Source organism: Centruroides sculpturatus, unplaced genomic scaffold (genome assembly GCF_000671375.1).
Source record: "Centruroides sculpturatus isolate CEXI.00-Female unplaced genomic scaffold, Cexi_2.0 scaffold656, whole genome shotgun sequence".
NCBI lineage: Eukaryota > Metazoa > Arthropoda > Arachnida > Scorpiones > Buthidae > Centruroides > Centruroides sculpturatus.
In genome coordinates, this window is record NW_019384824.1 from 2,264 (window position 1) to 28,172 (window position 25,909).

A 25,909-nucleotide genomic window follows, 5' to 3' on the forward strand; every position below is an offset into this window, starting at 1 on the left:
CTCAACACTTTTTTTGTATCGCCGGTCATCCTTCATTTCTGGTTGACACAAAAAATCACAGTGGCGAATAACTTTCTATTTTGGTAGATAAAAAATGTGTTTTGCAAATGAATTTGCAATTGCTATAAAAAAGCCAGGCAACCCCTGCAATATTAAATTACAAAAATGTTTAAACTTCATAAATTAAAAGAAAAAAATATATATATATTTAAAAAATTTTATAAAATCTTTCCGCTAATATTGGGCTACCTTTTTTGCATGTTACAAAGTAATCCGAAACGTGAGTTGGGTGAACGTGGTGGCAGTCCTCTATTCAAATTATCACGTTCAAGGTTTGTAGAATATGCCCGTTACCTTTTAATTTTAAATGTTTTTCTAAATTTTTTTCTTTGAAACTAAAGTATAGACTATATTAAACGGCACTTAAATATCAATTATTCGTAAAGGTAAGGCGTGGGTAAATAAAAATGGAGTCGATTAAAGTAGATTGAAAATTGCAAAAATTACATAAAAAGTAAATCGGGAAGATTCAGTTCGGAATTTAATGAAATTAAATCGATAATTTAAGCAATTAACTTAAAAATTAATCTTAATTTCTGTTAAATCTCTCGATTTCTTTACAAAAATTCAACATTCTATCTAAACTAATTCGCCATTATTTGGAACCATATTTGATATTCAAATAATTGAGTTATTTTGAAATAATTTTATCTTAATCGCTCCCAATATTAACATTATTATTACTAAAAGTTTATTACAGAATTAATGTAAAATTCAGGTAAATGTTCATGTATGAATTGAGATTCCACATACTTGATAGTCATTTGGATATGAACACGTTAAAATTTTCGTTCATGATTATAACTGATCTTGATATAGCTTAGTGTATAAAGTGATTTTGGACATTTCTTGCTTTTAAGTGACAAAATAGTAAGTGTAGTGTTTGTTGTGTGATTAACTAGGTAGAAAAATTAAGGGTAAAAAAGTTCTGAATGAGTGCTTTGGATCTCCAAATTTTAGACCCCCCTAGATGACCTAGATGATCAAAAAGTCAAAAGAACCATACCCACTAGTTTTTAGACAAATATCTCGCCAAGGGTCTAACCCTTGGTGAGATATTTGTCTAAAAATTAGTTAATGGTATTGTACACTACTATATTCTAAATACCAGGAATAGTTGGTGCAGTGGCATTGCTTGTGTTATATGAGCTGTCTCTAGTAAAGTGGAAAATAGTTGATTAGAATAGTTCTGGATTTTTTTTATTCACTTTTAAATTTTATCCCATTTTTGAATGTTTTCAAAAGGCTGATTTTTGAGGTTTTATAAAATGGCCATGGGCTATGGCTCTGTCCAACACTCCTCATTCTTAGTAATTTTACTGCTTTCTTTAGATGGATCATTTAGCTTGTACTTCACTTAGCTAACTAGTTTGCTTCTTTCTGCTGGTCACCATAATTATGATTTATTGGCAGCAATATTATAGCTTAAAGATGATTTTTAAAAAATAGTAATCAACAATATGGAAATATTCTTGAGGATAAGAGTAATGAATTTTTATCACTAACACATTTCTTAGCTTGATATTTTTCTATTTAAGATGGAAGATATGTTCAATACTTAACAATATTTGTCATAAACAGAATACAGTAATGTGTTTGGAAACGTTCATTATGTTATACTACTGGGTTGTAAAACATTTAATTATGTATATAAAAAAAGGAAATGTTACAGAAATCAAAACTTTAATAGTGTTATACTACGTTCGCACACAATCCACGACTCACTTCTATCTCGATTTACCTACAATCTGGATTGTGACTGTCTCTCGTCGAACGTCATGCTGTTCGCACAGGCAGTCAGCTCGAGAAGAACCTGGCTATTACACGCGATCATAAAACTGACGTAACTACGCGGTAAGTCACAAACACCAACAAACAAAATGGAAGTTTTGGTTAGAAATAAATACTTTTTCTTGCCATGCATCTAATAATAGACAGATGTCGTCGTCTCTCCAGGTGTCTTTTATTTCTCTGTCGATAGCCCAACATGTGTTCAGCAGCCATCTTGTATTTTCTCGCGCGCGTGGGATTGTGGGATCTCTCTTATGACTAGTTTCAAGAACTCTCTTCAGTCGATCACGATAGAACCTTGTTTCAGTCGAGATTGAAATGGTTGAGAGCATTCGCACCTCGGAACTCTCTCCGACCTTAGCCACAATCTAGATTGAAATGCTCGGTGCGAACGGGGTATTAGAATGTTTAGAATACAAATTTATTTCTGTAAATTTTTAAGTGATGGTGTATTGTGGAAAGTTAATACTTAAATTTGTTAATTATTTTCTAAAAATTTTTGTGATTGCATCGTATTAAATTATAAAAATTGAAAGTATGTTTGAAACTATCACTATTTATTGCTTGCATCAGTTTTTGGAATCAATCAAAACATAGTAACATTCCTCCTGCATGTATAGTATTTATAGAGCTTACATACAAATATATTTCTCAAGTTCCTCACTATAATAACCAAAACAAATGGAAATTGTGTTATTTTTATGCTGTAATTCTACTTGCTTATTTAATAATTAAATTGAATTTCAGTAAACAATAATAGCCCATAATTTCTGGCTTTTTTGATTGGTATTGATATATGTATTGGAAGTTTTTGAGAAATGTTTGTGGTTTAACCATACACCTTGTCACATGTTTGATTTATTGGGTTGCAGCGGAATTGGAGTAAATGCTGAACAACTTTGTTATGATCAACAAAGTTAACAAAATTTGGTTCAATTCTAGCTGTCGATATAATTTCCATGAAATTTTAACTGAAAATTTTAGGGACTACATTATCATCTGTTAAAAGCCAATTAACAACAACTTATGTGCAGATGTAGTGTACTTTTAGAAATTATTTTTAATAAATTTTGATATTTGACTTTTAAAATAGATTTAAATTTTTATTTTGTGTGTTATGAGACAAAAATGATATATTTTTATCAACAAATAGTCTAATTATGGTGCCAAAGTGTCTTCACTTCAGGAAATTAAAAATGCATTTTATTTTATCATAAAATGAAATGTTTTTATTAAAAAATCTTAAGAAAAACAAATGATGTTTTAAAGTTTTGGATCTCTTACATTTTTTGGGAAAAGTATCCATTTGTAATTGTTTGTTTTCTTTCATTAATAATTTCAAAATATGATCAAATGGATGCGATGACGCTCCTTTTTACATTTGCATTTCATTCCCAATCATTGTCTAACTCACAAAGTTGATCCGTCAAACTTTCCATAGTTGAAAGGATACGCTAACCCGAAATAGAGCTACAGACAAGCAGAGACGCTGATTGGTCAACTGCTGGCTGCCTTAGCGCATATATAAGGTCAATTTGGGTGGAAAAATTGTTGTTTCGTCTCACTAAGGAGAGTTAGATATCATCTCACTGACAAGAAGTAGATATTGTCATGGGCCAATAAGAAGGTATCATCTGGCCAACGAGAAGTAGATTTTGTCTCACTAACGATAATTTGTGATTGCCAGAAGTGCTGCTGTGTTGTAAGCTGTTTTCCTGAATGAATTGATACAGGATACAAACTATTTGCATTCATTAACACACTAGATTTGGACAACATTTATTGGACTATTACGTTTAATAACTTGATGCGTGGAAACCTAAATGTTTAGTATTTTAATATTAATTTAATGCAAATATATACATACCCAATAATATTAAACAGAAAAAATAANTCATTCTATTATTCATATATTCTAGATATAGTATATGGCTTTTTCCAACATATTCTACATTTAAAAAATTTTGGTTGAAATATACAGAAATGGTCATATATAACAGAATAGCAATTCAGCATTGTATATCACAAATAATACTAAATACATTGTATATGATAGATTTTCAATTGAAGTACTGTACATAGAACAAATCAAATTGAAAATATTAAATTAAAAAGACCATTCTAAATGAAAAATTCTAGTTCATATTAGCAAAATTTGTTACTGAATTTAAGTTACAATGTATTGTAATAATTACTAGTGGAAGGCAATATGTATAGATTTATGCTACACATTACAACATAAAAATGATACATATATTATTAATTGTTAAATAAATGTACCATGTCCAGAAAAACCAGCAATGCAATGAAGATTGTTAAACAACATTGCAATAATTAATATTTTTATCTTCAAACAAATTTGCAATAACAAATCTTTTTGCTTCCTTGATTCAGGCTTCCTGGCATAAATTACAAGCTATGCAAGCTGCCTACTTACACTCAACATTAAATATGACAAATATCAACTGCTTCAGAAATGATCCTTTGAAGTGTGATCTTCAACTAGATATTTTTGGTTCAAGATAAAATATTCAAAATATAACTTCAATTTTTGATATCTTTAAGAAAAATATCTGGATAAAACTAAGAATTAAAATGTTTTATATAATTTAATTCTTTTAATATAAATATTATGATAATTCATTAGCTAAGATTTTGAAAAGGTTTCTAAGAACCAGATTTGTTTAATTGTTATAGTATTTTTAAACTTTTTAATTCATTGATAACATATCTTATTTATAGAATTTAAAAGAAAATTTAGGAAAAGTACAACAGTTCTTTCTGTATTTTTGCCATAATTATTTTATCTCTTAATAAATACTAAGAGAGATGAAGCAAAAAATAAAGAAAATAGATCTGAAACTCCATACATATCCTATAATAAGTTATTTAGAACTTCAGATCCTTTAGTATATTGACTTTATCTTTATTAATAACTTATTTATTAACAAATATAATAATTATAACAGAATAAAATTTTTAAAATTTATTAGTCTTGTTTCAAATTTAATATGTAAATTACCAATAAATTAAAAAGTTCAAAATACTTCTGAGATTAAACAAATTTAAATCCATAAATAAACATATTATAATTTAGTAGTTTTAATCAAAAATGAAACTATTTTATTAATTAAAATCATAAAGGCTCTGAATTTATGATTGTATTCAGGCTAATGGTTTAAATATTTGTATCACTGGAATAGATATAAAAGAAAACATAAATGAGATATTATATATAATATTGCTATATTTTTTGCAAAAGCTAATAATAGAATGAAGTTAAAACTTTTATCTCTTTATCTCACCAAATATAAGTAATTTGATATTTTGACATAAGATATCAATTTGACTTGCTATTTTAAATTATAAATTTTAAATGATTTGAGTAAAAATTAGATTTAGTTTTGGCTTTTATACATTTATATTGATTACATGAAATCTATTAAATGCCAAGTGATATGCTACTAATTTTTATATAACTATAAAAAGTATATTCTATAGTTCCCAACCCTTTATCATTTGGGTTGAAAATTTTGCTGAAAAGATAGATGAGAATTGGCCTTTAAAAGCAGTTGTCAACCTGTCAGTATGAAGGAGAAATTCTCTGCTTTTTTGAGATAGCATAACACCTGTAATGTATTGTCTTCACAAACTTTGATTTACAAAAATACTAAACATCCCAAGTGTGCTTGTAAGGCAGTTTTTTAGAAATTGTCTACTCTCCAACATTAACATTTTCTTAGAGTTCAATATTGCCATACATAGAATTCTCATACACACAGAAGAATTTTAAGGAAAGCTTTAAATTTCTGATTAAATTATGAAAAATTAATTTTTTTTCTAAACAGTTTCTAAACTTGTGCATGAAATTATATCTTAAAATATAGTACAAGATCTTCAACTCTTTGGCATGAGAAAGCTGATTTGAAAGTCCTTGTAAATCCAAAATGCCAAACTCACATTCTCTAGGCTTTAGGCTATAAAATATTAACTATTTTTTACTATATGATAATTGCTCATTGTTAATGAGAAAGTATTAAAAATTTATGATAATTCAATTTTTGTGGGCCCTTGACACTTAGAGCCCAGGGCTTAAGGAGGAGGCACACATGCAGTGCGGCAAGGAAAAGTGGCAGAATGACGTCACTTTTACTCGCTGCAGAAGTCGATTTTGTGCCGCAAAAGTTGGTTGAATTCTATTTTTTGTGGCAATTGTCACCAACACACGTTTCTATTAGCTAATAACAGTTCATCTGGTGATTATGTGAAAAAATACAATCACATGGTGTTTTAATGGCGGAAAGTTCAACGCGATTAACCAAAATAACTAACATCAGAATAATGAAGAAAGGATGATAAATTTAACACAAATTCTACACAAATAATCATATATAATTTAATTCAAAAAACAAAACAATTGAATCTTACTCGAAATAGTATTCTTTATCGTATTTTGTACACCAGTTCTTTCTCCATCCAAGAAAATATCTCTAATCCAAATACTTCGTTCAATTCTTCGACAAAATCTTCTAGCTAAATAAAGCAGGCCATACAAAACAAAATTTGTAAACATGTAGATAACAGCAGTGTCGGTATCGTTCGCCATCTTGAATACTGAACGCAGGTGCCAAAATGTAAGTGGATTGCTGCTTGTGTGGTTGTGCTGCCACACGGCAAAGATGCGTTTGCAACACCGCTTTTCCTTGCCACGCCACATGTGTACATCCTCCTTTAAGCCCTATTAATCCCTATGTAGATTTGCCCTTTATAGTCATCCTCCATGGTTATATGAGGGCTATTTGGAAATATACATAAAATAAACATACATATCTTAGCTACTTCTTGACATCAGTTTTTCCAGAATTCAGAGTTGTAATGTGACACCATTTTCTGTATCCTCTCATCAAAGGAGTTTGCCACCTGGAGTTCAGCCATCCACAAATGCCATGAATTAGTTTGTCATTGGATTTGAATTGCTGCATCCCTAACCACATTTTTATTTTTGGGAACAAATTAAAGTCACTCAATGCAAGGTTGTGGGATCAAGCAACTGTTGGAGCAATGTCTGTGGGCATGCATTGTTGTGGACAAGACCCATGCCTAAGGACAACATGCAAGTTTTTTTAGTTTCACAACACACCTGCAAAGTAATGGTAATCCCAGGCTCCATAAAATCTGTCAGTAAAACTCCCTTACAAACCCAAAAAATTGTAGTCATGATATTCTTTGCTGGATAACAATTGCTCGAATTCCACAGAGACTGATGCATAGTGGAATGTATTCAATGTCATTGGCAAATTTGAATTATCTGCAAGATATAAACAACAGCTTCTGTCTCATCAAGAAATGCAATTTACCGTTGATTTATCATTTATCAGAAAAAAATTGAGAGAAGAACTGTCTGTTTTTAATATGATACAGTAGAACCTCGAAAACTCGACCTAATGTGGACCGAAGGGTGGCCGAGTTTGTCAAAATGCCGGGTTATCGGGAATGGGGTTAAAAAAAAATAGTATGAGTANATTTAATGCAAATATATACATACCCAATAATATTAAACAGAAAAAATAAATATATTTGATAAAAATCTTTGTTTTAACGAATGTACTATGTTGCAGCTCAGTAAATACCTCAACACTGAAACGAAAATCAGTCTGGCATTGGGAAAATAGGGGAATTACACCGCGAAACAGCGAATTGTGAATCAGTGTAAATTGAGCCAGCGTAGGGCTACCTGTACGAACTTCTGATGCAAGCTGGAAGTCACATTATTTCAATTCAAAACTTTTTCCCTGAAAGCAGTTAATAGATGACTGGCACAACTCCATTTCTAACTAAAACGTATGATATACAGGGGCACGTCACCACAGTACTAATTTGAGATGGGGAGCATATATTTTAAATGAAATAAATTAAAAATATGATTAAAAATTGCAGCCCAGCATTGTGATGATGTCACAATAAATGTGATTGTTCCAGTGTTGAAAATTATACAATGCTGGATTTTACAAAGCAGAAAAATTGGAATAAAAGAAATGATAAATGATTTATAATATTTAGATTTTTAAACGCCTTTTCAAATATGTTAATTATAAATTACCCTAATACAGTAGAGTCCTGAAAACTCGGCCTAATGTGGATCGAAGGGTGGCAGAGTTTGTGAAAATGTCAGGTTATCGGGAATGGGGTTAAAAAAGAATAAGTATGAGTGTTTCCTCAGAAAATACTGTACTGTACTTGTATGTATTGTTTGCTTGAGAATACAACAGAGAATAAACTGCCCAAATACCCTTAAACAAAGGAAAAGTATGTACAGTCGACCCCCTATAACACTGTTGATAATTCCGTTTTATATGAATTCCATGTTGTACGAGTTACTTAGATTTTACAAATACGTGAGCTGTTCACAGCCAGGCATGCGTATTTGTAAAACCTAAGTGACTCGTACAACGTGGAATTCATATAAAACGGAATTATCAACAGTGTTATAGGGGGGTTGACTGTACTTTATGAAGGCGTAGAGCCTTTACTACATGAAAATGAAAATTAATGAATACACAGTGTACAGTAATTTACCTGATTAGACAGATCTCAGAAAAATACTTTGAGACATAAAGCTGACTATAATGAAAATTAACTAGGGGTTTTTTCACCCTGCCAGGGTGTGGCTGAGTTATCCGGGCAGCCGGGTTATCGAGTACCGAGTTTTTGGCACTCTACTGTAATTGCATTTTACTTATTAGGTCTAGAGCTATGAGACAGTTTCTTTTTATTTTTTTGATGTATCTCGATCTTTTCCATTAAATCTTAAAATCTTGGCATTTTTTGTAATAACATTGATTTCTCATCCAATTTGCAATCTTGAAATTTGAGATTCTTTGATGAACATCTGATGCTTAAGATATATAGTGAAGTGTGTAGAAAATGTGTGCTAATAAGTAATTAGCAGTTAATTGTTTGTTATTTACACAAAATTCTCAGGTTTATTGTGCTGCTTATAACATTTGATATATAATATGTTAGAATAATTGATGCAAGTAAGCAGTTGACAAAATGAAAACATTTAAGTGTAATACAGGAATAATGTCTTTGAGTCTGTAATTCACTTAAAATGTGAAATTTTAACCTGAAATATTATTGCTTTTATATAAAATAAATGATTGGCTAACTTTCTAATTGATAAGATAAAAATTAAAAGTTAAATATTTTATTGTAAACATTGTTTAGATTCATGTTCAAGTCCAGTCTGGATATAGGCCTATGTGATTAATTATTGATAATTTAGAGATGAATTTTGACAGTACGATGTTTTTGGCTACAAAAACTGGAAGGTAATGCATTCCTTAAAATTAGGGAAGATGAATAGATAATGCAAGAATCTTTCTGGATTGTAATCATTAAAGAATAAAAGTATTGAGTACATTTTAGTAACCATGAAACAGCTCATCAGTGAACCACAAATTACTAAAATTGTGTTCCAATATTTATTTGAGTTTATTAGTGCAACGATTGATGCATATTATGTGTCAGGCTATAGATATGTTGAACTCTGATGAAGCAATACGGTCACCAGGGGCAGATGTGGGTTTTTCTGGGCCTAGGGCTTATTGAAGTCCAATGGGGCTCTATTTTTTGTTAGATTAAGAATCTTTAAAGTGGGGTTTAAAATCACTTTTAATAACATCAAAATCACAGAGTTGAACAAACAGAGTTGAAATATGTTTATGAAATGGTGTTTAATGACAAACTTTATATCTTATATAAAAACATAAAAAATATTTACATTGATTAATTACTGATCAATTGCAGTATATTACATTGATTACAATAAAACAAATAATGCTATCAATTATCATTATTATATTATTAATATTAACTATTTTTTACTATATGATAATTGCTCATTGTTAATGAGAAAGTATTAAAAATTTATGATAATTCAATTTTTGTGGGCCCTTGACACTTAGAGCCCAGGGCTTAAGGAGGAGGCACACATGCAGTGCGGCAAGGAAAAGTGGCAGAATGACGTCACTTTTACTCGCTGCAGAAGTCGATTTTGTGCCGCAAAAGTTGGTTGAATTCTATTTTTTGTGGCAATTGTCACCAACACACGTTTCTATTAGCTAATAACAGTTCATCTGGTGATTATGTGAAAAAATACAATCACATGGTGTTTTAATGGCGGAAAGTTCAACGCGATTAACCAAAATAACTAACATCAGAATAATGAAGAAAGGATGATAAATTTAACACAAATTCTACACAAATAATCATATATAATTTAATTCAAAAAACAAAACAATTGAATCTTACTCGAAATAGTATTCTTTATCGTATTTTGTACACCAGTTCTTTCTCCATCCAAGAAAATATCTCTAATCCAAATACTTCGTTCAATTCTTCGACAAAATCTTCTAGCTAAATAAAGCAGGCCATACAAAACAAAATTTGTAAACATGTAGATAACAGCAGTGTCGGTATCGTTCGCCATCTTGAATACTGAACGCAGGTGCCAAAATGTAAGTGGATTGCTGCTTGTGTGGTTGTGCTGCCACACGGCAAAGATGCGTTTGCAACACCGCTTTTCCTTGCCACGCCACATGTGTACATCCTCCTTTAAGCCCTATTAATCCCTATGTAGATTTGCCCTTTATAGTCATCCTCCATGGTTATATGAGGGCTATTTGGAAATATACATAAAATAAACATACATATCTTAGCTACTTCTTGACATCAGTTTTTCCAGAATTCAGAGTTGTAATGTGACACCATTTTCTGTATCCTCTCATCAAAGGAGTTTGCCACCTGGAGTTCAGCCATCCACAAATGCCATGAATTAGTTTGTCATTGGATTTGAATTGCTGCATCCCTAACCACATTTTTATTTTTGGGAACAAATTAAAGTCACTCAATGCAAGGTTGTGGGATCAAGCAACTGTTGGAGCAATGTCTGTGGGCATGCATTGTTGTGGACAAGACCCATGCCTAAGGACAACATGCAAGTTTTTTTAGTTTCACAACACACCTGCAAAGTAATGGTAATCCCAGGCTCCATAAAATCTGTCAGTAAAACTCCCTTACAAACCCAAAAAATTGTAGTCATGATATTCTTTGCTGGATAACAATTGCTCGAATTCCACAGAGACTGATGCATAGTGGAATGTATTCAATGTCATTGGCAAATTTGAATTATCTGCAAGATATAAACAACAGCTTCTGTCTCATCAAGAAATGCAATTTACCGTTGATTTATCATTTATCAGAAAAAAATTGAGAGAAGAACTGTCTGTTTTTAATATGATACAGTAGAACCTCGAAAACTCGACCTAATGTGGACCGAAGGGTGGCCGAGTTTGTCAAAATGCCGGGTTATCGGGAATGGGGTTAAAAAAAATAAGTATGAGTGTTTCCTCAGAAAATACTGTACTGTACTTGTATGTATTGTTTACTTGAGAATATAACAGAAAATAAACTGCCCAAATACCCTTAAACAAAGGAAAAGTATGTCCTTTATGAAGGCATAGAGCCTTTACTACATGAAAATGAAAATTAATGAATACACTGTGTACAGTAATTTACCTGATAAGACAGACCTCAGAAAAATACTTTATTAGAGCTTTTATACTTTTATAAAGCTGCTATAATGAAAATTAATTAACAAAGGATTTTTTTGCCCTGCCAGGGTGTGGCCGAGTTATCCGGAGTGCCGGGTTATCGAGAGCCGAGTTTTTGAGGTTTTACTGTAGTACCTTGTGTTAATAAGTTGATAATTACTTGTACAGTACATGTGTTTTTTTTAGCATTATTAGTTTCACATACGGTACATATTGTCATAAATGGTAAATAAATCATATTTGTATGGCACACACTCAGTAATTCAAACCAATTGTTATATGGTGGTGGTTGATAGCAATGTTATATATAAAGAAAAGAAAGTCAAAAAGGACTATACTCAAATGTATCTCTTAAAAATTTGTTTTAATATATCAAATATGTTGTTTATTCAAATGTGTAGTTAACAATCTTACACATTCTTTTAAAAAAGGACACCAAGTACTGTAGAGCTGTGTATCCACATGAGCACTTTCAGTGTGTGATTTGAACACTTTGCCTGCATGAGCTACAAAAAATGAGTGTGTAGGCCTATATCACAGGTAGATATGGGTTAGATACTTAAGCTGGTGTTTCCCTTTATGTGAATCAGACACATCCTATCAGTAACGAATAATATGTTTGGATGTCATTTTCTACAAAATGGTTTGGTAGATGAATACATCAACTGAGGAATTAATACTAAACCAAACTGTTGCTATAATTAATCAGAATATTTTATGCTACAATTATGAATTAGAAATTAGGTGCCATGTCTTATCAAAATTAATAATTATAATTATTAATTTTGATAGGAGTTTTTTACTTGATAATTTAGAACAATCTAGTAGAAAAGGATCTGCCTGGAATGGGAGTCAAACACACAACAAAAAATTAGTATTAATACAGCAGGCTTTGGTGTTTGGGATGTTTATATAGGAAAATTAATAGAAGAAATCTATAAACACCACAATTAACACCTAAATGCTACTTCCAGCACTGAATGAACAGAAAATTTGGAACACGCTGTATTCGAAGTTTTCAAATGATAGAACTGTGTTTTTTCTGTGTTTCATCCTGAAGAGGGCCTCTAAAAAACTGTCGAAAACATTCGAGCATTAAAATTTTCTGTTCATTCAGTGCTGGAAGTAGCATTTAGGTGTTAATTGTTGTGTTTTTTGTATAAGTTCCAGTTTACTTGTGATAGTTTTTTGTCTGATAGAAGAAATCTGCAATCTTCTGGAAATTTTTGATAAAAGAGATTAAAAAAATGATGATAAAATCAATTTTTTTTCCTACAAAGAATTGGTGTGTCATCATTGTCCATCTTTGATTTATTCTCCTTTTTTCCCACCAGATAGCATGTAAATGAAGTGAACTCACAGGCATGGCAAAAATCCTTCAAGTAGATTTCTATCTTAACTAATTGTGCATTTCAGAATGTATACTGAAAGCAAATATTTATTTTCATTTGTACTTGTATGTATTCTGTGTTGTGCAAGTACTAGAAATTTTTAGCTGAGGTTCTGTTTACTTATTGTGAAGAAATAATAAAATTTCTAAATTATGAAAAGTGATATTTATATGAAGTGTATTATTTATTTTTTCAGATGTATTCGGCAAATGCAAAAATTGTCAAGCCGCAGGGTGGTGATCCAGATAAAACTGAAAGCTTGATATCTCAGGTAAGCTAGAAACTCATTTCTTTTTAATATGGTTCAAATTAAAACTTTTTTGCATAGCAGTTTAAATTAAAATTATAGTGATTTAATTATGTCATCTCTATTATATGTAATTAATAGTGATTGATATATCCACATTCTTGGAATTTGCATTAATGCTATGCTCTTGTATTGTTAATAATGAATTTATATTTATATTGATATTAGAAGATTCACATTTGTAGATATAGAAATTTGATTTATTATTAACTGAATTTAATATGTAATACATCCCAATTTTTGAGAATAAAGAGATTAAGAAGAAACTAGAACTAGAGTGATCATTTCCAAAAAGGTATATGTGTGTATCAGTAGTCTACCTAACATATATGTATGTGTGTATACATACAGTCTCACGTGACTATATTCAGATACCTTTCTATCAAGTTGAGGTTTTTATAATTGTAAATGTGTGGGTTTGGTGTGAATTTTATTCACCCAAACCAAATATTTCCATCAGTGTTAATCTGTTCATAGTTCACAGCAGCATAGTGCTGCAGTGAGCTTTGTCACATTTGCTATCCTCTGCTTCATTGTATGTCGAACTATAGGTATGTCCTTCTGGTCTAGTGATGCAACTTCAAACTTGAACAATGTTTAACTTTTACATTTGATTCCAGTGTATTGCTATGCTGAGTTATTTACTGGCCAGAATTTGACAATAAATTGGATTAGGTCTTAACTCCAGCAATGGCCAGTCATCTTGAAACTCCACACTGCCTTTATAAAGTGAAAACTTACCTCTCTACAAAATGTATAAGGTCTGATCAAAAAGTATCCAATCTTTGCCAAAGAAAAAGCGTGTTTTAACTCTGCCATAATACCTTTCCAACTGAGCAGTTATTCCAGTGGTCTCCATTTGTGAAAGAAATTTTGGAAGTCACTTTTTGGGATTGTAATTAATGTAGTATACTGATAGAATTTAAAAAGAAATTTAATATATTGTTTATAAAATGTATTTCTCTTGTATTTAGTAATATAGTAGAATCTGTTTATTGTAATCAGAATTACAGATTTTTTTATCTTGGCCAGGCAATGGAAAAGTACTTGAACTTTATACAACTTTCAGAGTCCCAAGAGCCACTTTGGTAATTCATGGTGACTTTGTCACATATTTGACAATCTATTTTTTTTCACTAATTAGACTGATCCTGCTGTTGTGCATTTTTATAGCTTGGTCAATATTCATGGAATGAGTTGTACTATTTATCAGAATTAACACATCCCAAAACAAGTTTGAATGCTCTTTGTCACAAACATCTGCGTAAGGTTGCATAACAGCATAAGGGTGAAAACAGTAATTTATTATCAAAGGCCTCAGACTGCATATTAATTAAGAGCTCACAGGTCACATGCAAACCATGGGGTTTCATTACTGGTTTAAATCGTTTGCATTTTCTCTTTCAGTTACTTGATTGCTTTTTAAAGATAGTACTGCAAAAATCAGCAGGCAACACAGGATGAATTACTATTAATTAATGATAATTAATAAATCATAAATTTATAAGATTTTTTAATTGTTTTAATGTGTTCTTTTAGTGTCAGAAATCAGTGAAATCATAATTTCTGTTAATTGGTTTGTTAATGCAACATACTTAGTTAGGTAGATGTTATTGTTACAGGCAAGTCTCAAAGTGATTTACAATAAGCAGACTGCTGAAGTTAAAAAATTAGTTTACATTTCCATTTTGTAAAAGGTCAAAGATTTTTATTTAAGATGATGAGAAAAAAATGCTTAATTTTAGAAATAAAATAAAATTTTTTATTCAGTAACATTAACAGTTTCCAGAATTAAGCATTTTTTCTGCCCATATCTTTTTTTCGGATATGGTGCTAAGCATTATTTTTATTAATTTTATTTAAATGTATATTTGTATAGGAATACTTAAAAACTTAAGTTAAAATAAAAATATTTACTTTGCTGTTTGAAATTATTATTTACATTAGAATATACAATAATGGGATATGAATTTTAGGCACTTCTGGACTTGGAGATGAATAGCGATCTCAAAGCTCAATTACGAGAATTGGTAATAACTGGTGCTAAAGAAATAGATGTAAATGGAACGAAAGTAGGTAAAATTTATATCTTTACGTACGGACAAAGGATACGATTATCTCTAAATACATTAATATTCTTTCAGGCACTTATCATCTTTGTGCCAGTACCTCAGTTGAGAGCTTTTCAGAAAATTCAAACAAGACTCGTAAGAGAATTAGAAAAGAAATTTAGTGGAAAGCATGTTGTATTTATTGCACAAAGAAAAATACTGCAGAAACCCACTAGGAAAATGAAAGTAAAAAATAAGCAAAAAAGACCAAGAAGGTAAGAGATGGATTGATGTATTACAAATTTTATCATGCTATGTTAGTTTGATGCTGAAAATAAATAACTGAAAGATAATAAAATTACAAACTTTTTGACAATCTTGTGTAATGCTTTGTGAAAGTGGTTTTTTAAATGAATATTTTTTATTCACTGTTCTAAATGAATGTAATTTGTAACAAAAATATCTGTGGAACGATTAGAAATTTCTACAAAGCATTTAAGTAACTGTAAATGCTTAGTTTTACATTAAAATCAGCATCAAAACTGAAAAATTGGAATGTATACCTATCTGTTCCCCTTCTCTAATTTGCAGGCAATTTGCTGATCTGGTAGAAGAGTGTGTTAAGATGTTTTAGCTTAATAGATCAAACTTGAATCTTGCCTTGGCATTGGTTTTGAGATTTGATTGTCAAATTTTAATGGAAATTGTTATTTTGTGTGTCTAAAGCTATTTGCATGGCATTACACATTAATTAAATCGAAAAATTTCTGATAAATTTTAAATTGTTTTTTGTGACGGTTTTGCATTTCCACTGAAATGTCTTGAATAACCAAATAAATCCTCTTGTGCTTTAGCTATTTAAGACATTTTATAAACTTTTAAAATTTTAAAGGTTTGTTGAATTGAACATTGTTTGGATTGTTGGATTGCTTGAATAGTATAAAATAATTTAATGTAAATTATGTTATTGTCTGTTCCATTGAAATTGTGCCTAATTTAGCAAAAATTTCTTAAGTTCAGTTTAATTTTTAAAATTTTTGTCTAACTAATTTTCTGTTTTATTTTAGTCGTACTTTAACTGCTGTTCACGATGCAATATTGGAAGATTTGGTGTTTCCAGCAGAAATAGTCGGTAAGAGAATTCGCATTCGTCTAGATGGCACCAGATTAATTAAAGTACATCTTGACAAAAATCAACAGACCAACATAGAACACAAAGTAAGTGTTATTATTTATTGATAGAATACTTCTTTACTTTTTCTGTTGTATGGATGCTAATAGGGCCAATTTTCATGCCCATTATGGGTTCTGCCAGGTCCACAATGGGGGTGAGCCAAGCTAGTTATGAGGAACAAAATTTGATACATATGAAACAGATCACTCCTTGAAAAAGTCATGGGATTTGCTATTTAGATTCAATTTCAGGTCCTTTAAGGTGATAAAATATTTCAAATGAGCAAATTTAGTGTATAATAATTTGCATCGACGGTATTTGTTACTAAGTAAAGGAAGATCTGTAAATTTTTATCTAATGTAACATCTAAAAATAATAATATTTCCATGAGTGTCAAAGCTACGAATATAAAAAACATATAAATGCATTTAGCATAATTAAGCAAAATACTATCAAATATTATTTTTAAACTTGGGCATAAAGAGGGCCTTTACAAATTGTCATAAATTTAGTCAAGCCCACAGTGAAACAAGCTGATGATGAGGCCTGATCTAGCTGGGTCACAAATGACCTTTCAAAATTTGAGGATCTGAACTGAATTGGGATGGATCTCTAAGGTAGGTTGCCACTTTGAGTTTATGCATAAATGTTAAAAGGCCTTAAAATTGTTTTACACTTGTCATAAGACATTGTTGAACTAGTAGATAAATTCTGTTAGCTTTTATTGTTGAGACTGGTTCATACTTACTTTATGATAATGAAAAAGAGAAGATAAAACATAAATGTTTATTTTTATTATTTATGTATTTTACATAACAAATTACTCAAATATAGAGATTCAAAATTTGAATATTACTGTATTTACTTGCATAGAAGACCAGGTTTTTATTCATTTTTCACTGCTTCAAAAACCTAGGTTGTCCTATATGTGCAAGCAAAGGATTCTTTGCGTTTTTGCAATAATTTTTGTGAACTGTGTATTTGCATTTTCTACCAGATGCTCACCCTCTGGTGTTTAAAAACAAAAGTATTTTATCTGGGTTATTTGAATCATTCTTGTTTATTGTCAGAAGTAAAGATGAATAGCAATAGAAAAGCAAAACTTTTGAATTGAATTCCAAATTGAAATGCTAAAATCACATGGGAGCCCAATAAGTTTTAATCCATTCCCCCGTGAAAGCAGATGATTTTTCAGAAATCAGAATTTGGAGAAACTCGTAAGTGTAATCGACAGAAAGTGGATTTGACTGTTAAGAATTGGCAAAAAAGGTTTCCTTAAAGTTTAAAATTACTGGCATTTTAAACTTTAAGGAAAAATCTTGTAAATTATGTCTATTTTATAAGATTTTTCCTTAAAGTTTAAAATGCCAGCAATTTTTGCAGGACAATGTGAGGATTTACATGCATTTGATATTTTATTTGTGATTAAATGAAATAAAATTAGAATTGTATTAATAAATCTAATTTTCTTTATTTTGATCTTTAAAGTCACACCCCCTCTTATACATGATTAAATACTATAATTTAAAACTTGCATAAAATATTGAAACTACTTGAATTCTTCTCATAATTTATTTATAATACTCTTTCCTCAGAACTTTTAAAAGACATATACATGGATAATTTTAAAGATATTTATATTTATAANTATAAATATAAATATCTGTATATTTTTTTAAAGAATAATATAAGAATATGTTTAAATTTGAATTATTTAAAAGCTAGTTTCAGTATTTCATTTAATATAAATTCTATTTGACATTTTTAAAAGTGTTCTAATGCATTTTTTTCCCCTGTTACAGAAAGGCACATTTGCAGCTGTGTATAAGAAATTAACAGGAAAAGAAGTAACCTTTGAATTTCCTGAGCCACTGTTCTAATTTGTATTAATTATCAAATGTGGAAATAAAAAAAAATAATGTAAAAACCAACTTTGATCTCAATTGTTGCTTCTCGGATGTCACAGAATCGTGAGTTTTAAAATATTAAGGATTGATACGGTTCACATCCTGTCTTTAATATGGCTGGACAATAAGACACTTGATATTAAATACAAGTGAATCCGATTTGAATATCATGACTTTTTTTAAGCAGGAGTAGGCAAACCTTTCCAGATAGTGGCCAGGTAAGGGCTGTTTCACACTATGACTGATTGGTTCAACTCGACCGATCCTATAATCAGACCAACTAGTAGTAAAAGCATTCATACTGAGTGCGATTACATGTCGGTGGCCAACTCGTAAGGACCAATCGGAATGCTTGTTACATATCAAAACACTAGCCAATCATGGTAAGTTTTTCAATTTAAACAGAAAACATGGTTGTCATGGAAAGTGATCGTGCATTTCAAATTGTTCTAAAATATATTTCATTTGTATCCAGAAATTGTAGTTCTGAATACGCTACAATTTATCATCGGGCCATATCTTTGGCAACAATATCTATTGGAATGTTTTATAAACGGCACAGAGGTTATAGACAGTTAACGACTCTTTGATAAATGTTTTGATAGCAAATTTTTAAAATTTGTGAGAAAAAAGTACATAATGCTTTTAATAAGCTTAAACAAGTGTATCATTAACCTTTCAGCAGTGGGATAGTCAGGTATGGTGTTATCCCAAAGTAGTGGAGAATATACCTGGGAAGTTTTTGAAGTATTTTTTCACACGTTTTTCATTACCAATTCGGAAAAAGATTTTGTAAACAGTTATATCTAGTAAAGAAAAATCTTATTTTATTGTTACATAATTCATTTTTTATGTGAATTTTTTTGCGGTAGTTTTTGATCATACTCCAAAACAATTTGACGTATATATACATCCCTCACTGCTGAGTGGTTAATAACGATGTTGAAGGTGTTAAACACTTTATGACAAATAAAGAGAAGTACAACAATTTTGCTGACATATAAGAAGTTCAGCATAAAAAGAAAGCATTGGGTTTGTCCTATTTTATTCAAGTGAGAGGAAAAGGGTGAATTAGAATCTTGTAAGCAAATGCAGATATATGATAAATCGGGATACTATATGTATTTCAGGATCAGCCCAGAAAGGTAAGTTTTGACACTTTGCATTCCATGTTTTATTTATTTCAATCTTATTTTAATCTAATAAATCATTAGTGTATAGTTTGAGATACAAGTTTATATACAAACTACTCAAATGTAAAGATTGGGTAATTCTGCTAACTCAGAATATTTTGCTAAATGATTTAGTTCTATAATAATGCATTTTTATAAATGTTAGTTCATTTGCATAAACTATTGAAGAATGTTTTTCTAATGTTAAAATTTGTTTTTCTTTTTACATTGCACTCCAAAATTAATTTATATTCCAAAACAATCCACTTCAAAATTGAGAAACACTTATAATGTATTTAATTAAAACACATTTCATGCAAGCCAGATAAAGTTTCCATTAGAAAAAAAAACTAGAGAAATTCTTATTCTCTTTCAGATGAATGTCTAAAAATTTCATGAAAAATTAAATTTCTGTAATGTCAAAATTACATAACATGAAAATTGAACTTATGAATGACTTTCAATAATAATTGTATTTTTAGATTTGATGAATTGTTGAGCAAAATTGGCCCACTAATTACATGTAAAAATACAACTTACAGGAAAAGCATGTCACCTGCTGAACAACAACTTGCACTGACATTAAGGTTTGTATTAGGGTTTCTTTCCCGGGATTCCTGCTGTTTATTCCCTACGAGAAAAATCCCGGGAAATCTCGCATTTCAATAATGATTTATCACGTCGGGTTTTTTTTCTATTATTTATTATATGAAAAGTTACATCTTGAAGACTCACCTAAGAGAGAAATTTTGAGGTTTCATGCTGCATATGTTTTAGAAGTCTACTTGTTAGTTCATGTAATATCTATGTATTGTGTTTGCGCATCATTGAACAGCAGGGTACTCGCTGAAAGTAAATATCACTCATCGCACTTTAGTTTATTTTTTATTTCATCTTTAGAAATAAAATACTATTTTTTTTTGTAATCATTAAAACTCCCAATGAAACGCTTTATTTTATTTTCATCTTATAATGTAGGAGAACATAAATTAATTGAGCCTAACGTGTCCGTATGGGTGAGATTGGCCCTACACTTTTAGTTAGTTACTAGAAAATAAATTAAATTATTCAAATTTATGATATTCCTGTATGATCTTTTTTATTCATATAAAATTCTATTTTACTATCTCATCCTGGGAAAAGAAATTATTTTTTCCGTAATCCCGCTGGAGGCAAATTTCCCGGGAAATGAGAAACCCTAGTTTGTATCATTTAGGAGGCTTTACAATCAATTTTCAATTTCTATATAATTCCAAAACAAAGTATTTGTATATGTTATATTTATTTTAGCAAAATAAATTGTAACATATTTCTATTACCTGCAAAGCATATGCGAAGCAGGTTAATTAAAAGAGGAGTACCTCAAGCCAGTAGCATTTAATGCTACAGGTCAGAGGGAGTGCTCCACTAAATGTAATGTAATGTAAAAATATTTCTATAACTATAATTCTTATTTAACATGCTTAAAAAATAAAAGATGGATTAGATCTTACAAATAATACTGGTTAGTGCAATTTTTCTATATTACATTGCAAATAATTATAATTGCACTAACCAGTTAATCTGAAAAATCTTAATCTTTAAGAATCTAGATAATGTTGCCTGTAATGAAAATAGTATTTCAGATTTTCCTTATAGACATTATCATAAATTCTTCAGGCTGATTGAACTGCATATTAATTTTAAATGGTTTACTTTTTGTAAATTTTTATTAATTCAATTTTTTATTGGTTAACAAAACAGATTTCTTTCACATGGAGGAGAGCAACAACAGATATGTGCATTAAATTGTTGCATTGGTGTTTCAACAACACACAATATAGTGAAACAAGTGTGTGATGCAATATGGACTGTGCTTTCTGGTGTATATTTGAAGGTAAACATTGTATTTTTCATGAATTTTTAAAGAATATATCATCTAAAATAATAATGTTAAATTTGAAATTCCTGATAAAATTTTATTGAAATCAGCAAAAAGTTTAATATGTATTGCAACTTCCCCCAATGCTTAGGAGCAATAGATGGTAAACATGTTGTTATTCAGCAACCAAAACATTCTGGTACCTTCTATCATAATTACAAGGGTACAAATAGTATTATTTTAATGGCTGTGTTTGATGCTGAATACAGATTTACAATTGTTGACATAGGTGCACCCGGAATCTGTAGTGATGGAGGAGTGTTTAGTAATTCTGTATTTGGAAAATTAATCGAACAAAAAAAATTGGATTTTCCTGCATATGAAAAATTGGCAGGTACTGTACAGTACAAATATTAAGGTTCCATATTGTTTTGTGGAGATGAGGCATTTCCTCTCCTTCCAAATTTATTACGTCCTTACCTTGGTAAGAATCTACCACTTGAACGGGCAGTCTTCAATTATTGTTTGTCTCGTGCAAGACGCATTATTGAAAATACATTTGGGATTTTAGCAGCCAGGTGGTGCATATTTTAAAATATTATAAATGCTAATCCTGAAAATGTTATAAAATTTGTACAGGCAACAGTATGCCTACATAATTAACTCAGGACATGTGATATAAGATGTCTTTCCCAGGAAGGAGCTTATTGCACGAGTAATTATGTGGATTCCAAAGGATTTAATGGCCTAATGAAACAGAAACAAATGAAGCAATGACAGACATAACTACATGCTATTTTAAAAATAGTGGTGGTAGTGCAAAGAAAGTTCGTGAATTATATCAAGACTTATGAGTGAACAAGGTCAACTTCCTTTGCAGACTGANGGATTCCAAAGGATTTAATGGCCTAATGAAACAGAAACAAATGAAGCAATGACAGACATAACTACATGCTATTTTAAAAATAGTGGTGGTAGTGCAAAGAAAGTTCGTGAATTATATCAAGACTTATGAGTGAACAAGGTCAACTTCCTTTGCAGACTGAAGTTGTGACAAGATGATCAACTACAGAATTGTGTAAATAAATTATTCAAGTAAAAAACTGTAAAAACATAAAATAAAATTTTATTTACATATAAAAATAAACTTTTTTATTCCGATTCCTCTGCTTCTGCAAAGGCTTCTTCAATTTTTTTCCGTAAATTATTCCTTTTTTTTTTACATTTTATTTCGCGGAAACGTTCTGACAGTGACATGAAGTAGTAATAATCACTATCATGTTTAGTTTCCACTATGGGAGTATTTGTAGTTTTAAGTACGCATAAAAATTTCTTCTCCCAATTATTTTTTCTTTTCTTTTTGTTACATCCACCTGAAATTACAAATTATCATTTATAGAAAAAGAAAACTTGTAAAAAATGATAAAATTAAATTATATTTACTTACTTGAGCCACTTGAACTTGAAGTGCAAGCCTTTAGGCAGTCATCTATGTCATTGTTTTCTGTGGTTAAAATGGTATCTGGGCAGGACATTTCAAATGTTTTAGACTGTACATTTTCAAATTCTTTATTTGAGTCTTCTATAAAATTTAAAGTAAAATATACATTTAAAATTTTTAAGATAAATGCTGTGAACATGTAATATGCAAATAGTTAAAATATATCAATTTGTTTTAAATGCTTATAGGAGTCATACTGAGTAAAGCTATCTAATCAAATGGTAAATTTTTGTTATATTAATTTTTTCTTCAAAAAAAAAAAAAAAATACAGTGAACAAGTTATTCTCAACATAAATGGGCAGGATATGAAGAATGTTATTTCATATAAAATTGTTTCAATGTACAGTACTGTACATTTATGTATTTTATTAAACAAATCTATGTGTACTTTACTGCTTTAATTAGCAGATACACAGCAAAAACTTTAATATAAGTTAATATATAATTGATAAATTCTAGTTCTATAAAAATAATAAATTGATATCTTTCTTATGAGCAGTAATTAAGCTCAAAGTTAATTTTATATCATTTGTCTATGTATACATTTATTTCCTAAAACTAATTTTTACCATATTCTGTATGATATCATCTATTGTGGGATTATTAAATTTGTACTGTACTAAAACTATAGAATCAAACATTAATTTCTGAATATTGTCAATTAAAAGGATATATTTAAAACAAACCTGAATTATTTCCTGTATTTGCTTCTCCCAGATTTATGTGATTTGGGGAAGATTCCTTTTCCTCAACAAAATTACTTATTGTGCTTAATAAGTAAAATATTTGATAAAGTATTTTTTATTATAAAAATTGAATAAATAGATAATTATTGTATAAATAATCAAATAAGTTACTTTATTTGTTCAATGCCTGGACGCAGAAACGAGAGCATATTAAAATATGCCCATTGTTGTCTCTTGCGACCTCCAGAACCACTAGGAAGATTCTCCTCTTTATTTTTTCGTCTATATTGGTCGCGGATATTCTGCCACCTTTTCTTCACTAGTGATTCTGAAAAATATTTTACATTTACAATGTCATAACTTATTAGATATATCGCGTCATTATTAGATTATTAGATTAGTCAATCACGTACCTTCAACGTTTAGTTTCTTGGAAATCTCCCTCCAAGAATTATTTTTTTTAATGTTATCTTTATAATCGGCTCTCCGAATATCGTAAAGCCACGGATATGTTCTGACTTCGTTTATTAAACACTCCGAGAAATCCATAGTTTCCGCCATTTTCTAACTTCGACGTAGATTGGATAAATCTAAACTCTGATTGGTTATAACTTCGAAGCTCTCATTGGCTGTAGCTCACCGACTGCTCCGACCCGACTACAAATATTTAACTTTTCAAATCTGTCCGAATGGAACGACTAGTCGGTCGGCAGACTGCTGTTGCCATGGCAACACGACCTTGAGTCGGACCGGTCGGACCAGTCGGTCATAGTGTGAAACAGCCCTTAATCAACTAAGTTCGACTTTCCATCCCAATTTACGGACGGATACTTCGACAGCGTTCGAGATTCGTTCTTCCATTTCGATTAAAGCGCGTAGAACAACGGCAGTGACAAAATGACAACGAAACGTTAACCAGTGTTCTCGTGTTTAATTAAAGACTGTTTAAACGATTATAACCGGCCAAAGCGATCTATAATAGGCCTATACAGACTGTGTTTCAAGCGATGTTCTACTAGTAAAAGTTTCACTACAAAGTAACGGATATCGGTCACTAGAATGCACTAAACGTTGGTTGAAGTTTAACCAAAACCCGCATGGCAGTCGATACGTGTCCAAAGCAGAATTATAATTACTTTAACAATTAAAACTGTACACGTAATTTTCACAATTGAACCGCGCATAAATTTTTACATGAATAAAACTTGTTGCATTTCATATTAGGCTAACTGTTTAAAGATTCGATGTCGACCGAAGTTGAGCGCATCCACAAAATGAAGCTTTTTGCCGTTTTATAATAATATAAAAGTTTTTCAAACGATCCCTGGTAACAGATGGTATTACACACAATTTTAACTTTGTACTAATGTCTCACTGGTTATTTTTTTTCTTTGAAACTCGTTGCTGAAATTTTTACACGTTTATTACGATTTCAAATCTTACAAATCGAACCTATTTATATGTATTTCTGTTGTGGAACCGGCTATATGAACTTTCTGTGAGTTTGCAAAGTGTCGCTTCTTAACGCACCGATTTTGAACCGACATTCAAAAGTACATAAAACGTCTATTGACGGAAAGGACGGTCGATCCCAACCGAAGCATTTAAAAAGAGTAATCTACGGAGAATATTCTTTATTCAATTAATCATTCTTCTCTTATATTTTTGATTACTTGTAATTACATTTATAATAACGACGCTTTTGCAAAATCATTCTTATTTTTCAATAAATTTTGTACCTAGCTACTATATTTATTGATTAAAACTTGCGGCCAACCCAACGTAACTTTCGTAGAAGAATTTATACGGCACTTCGCGTAGATTATAAAATTATAAAAATATTGATAGTTCGAATAAGTAAAGTTATTTCGACGTAAAATGATAATATACACAGACGAAACGAAACAATTGTATGTACGGTAGTGGAAACGTTTACTTCTTTATATATCTTTTAGCACCCGGAATTTTGACGATAATCGTGATGACGTAGCGATAAATACCTCGTATTATTACTCATAGTCTGACGTAAGGCGGTATTAACCAAATACGCGACTTCGTTGGGTCGACGCCACGCAACGCGTGACTTATCTGCCCAGCGGGGACGCATCCTAGGGGACTTTTCTATAAAAATTGGTCCGTATTTAGGTTACACGAGGGTAAAAAATGCGAAAAATTTCAGTCGGTCAGCGCGGTCGAGGGATGGTTTTATTCGCTCGGCCACCGTCCATCCCGAGTACGTTGGACCGAAAAGTAATAGGGGCCCGTAATACGCTGTTTCAAATTTTTAAAATAACTAGCTTACTCTTCTTGTCATAGTATTCGAAGGGTGCTCCGTACGAGACTCACCCGCCAGTAAGTAAGTGTTGGTGAGTCTACAATGGGTGCGACGCCCG

At 30.7% G+C, this 25,909-nt stretch overlaps 2 protein-coding genes and 1 pseudogene across 2 annotated transcripts; 2 read left to right on the forward strand and 1 right to left on the reverse strand.

Moving 5' to 3' along the window:
- The first annotated feature begins 207 nt into the window (after positions 1-207).
- On the forward strand, positions 208-18,319 carry LOC111629984 (40S ribosomal protein S7-like). The gene is made up of 6 exons (XM_023373961.1): positions 208-332; positions 13,053-13,127; positions 15,140-15,235; positions 15,308-15,489; positions 16,282-16,432; positions 18,191-18,319. Exons 2-6 carry the CDS (start codon positions 13,053-13,055, stop codon positions 18,266-18,268), a joined length of 582 nt encoding a protein of 193 aa, XP_023229729.1. The 5' UTR covers positions 208-332; the 3' UTR covers positions 18,269-18,319.
- Positions 18,320-18,462: 143 nt separating this feature from the next.
- Positions 18,463-22,105, forward strand: LOC111630001 (annotated as a pseudogene).
- A 231-nt stretch (positions 22,106-22,336) lies between these two features.
- On the reverse strand, positions 22,337-24,247 carry LOC111629983. Its single transcript, XM_023373960.1, has 5 exons — positions 23,930-24,247; positions 23,688-23,844; positions 23,517-23,599; positions 22,776-22,910; positions 22,337-22,701 (listed from the first exon to the last, which is right to left on the reverse strand). The coding sequence occupies exons 1-5, from the start codon at positions 24,075-24,077 to the stop codon at positions 22,481-22,483; spliced, it is 744 nt and encodes a 247-aa protein (XP_023229728.1). The 5' UTR covers positions 24,078-24,247; the 3' UTR covers positions 22,337-22,480.
- Between the last annotated feature and the right edge of the window lie 1,662 nt (positions 24,248-25,909).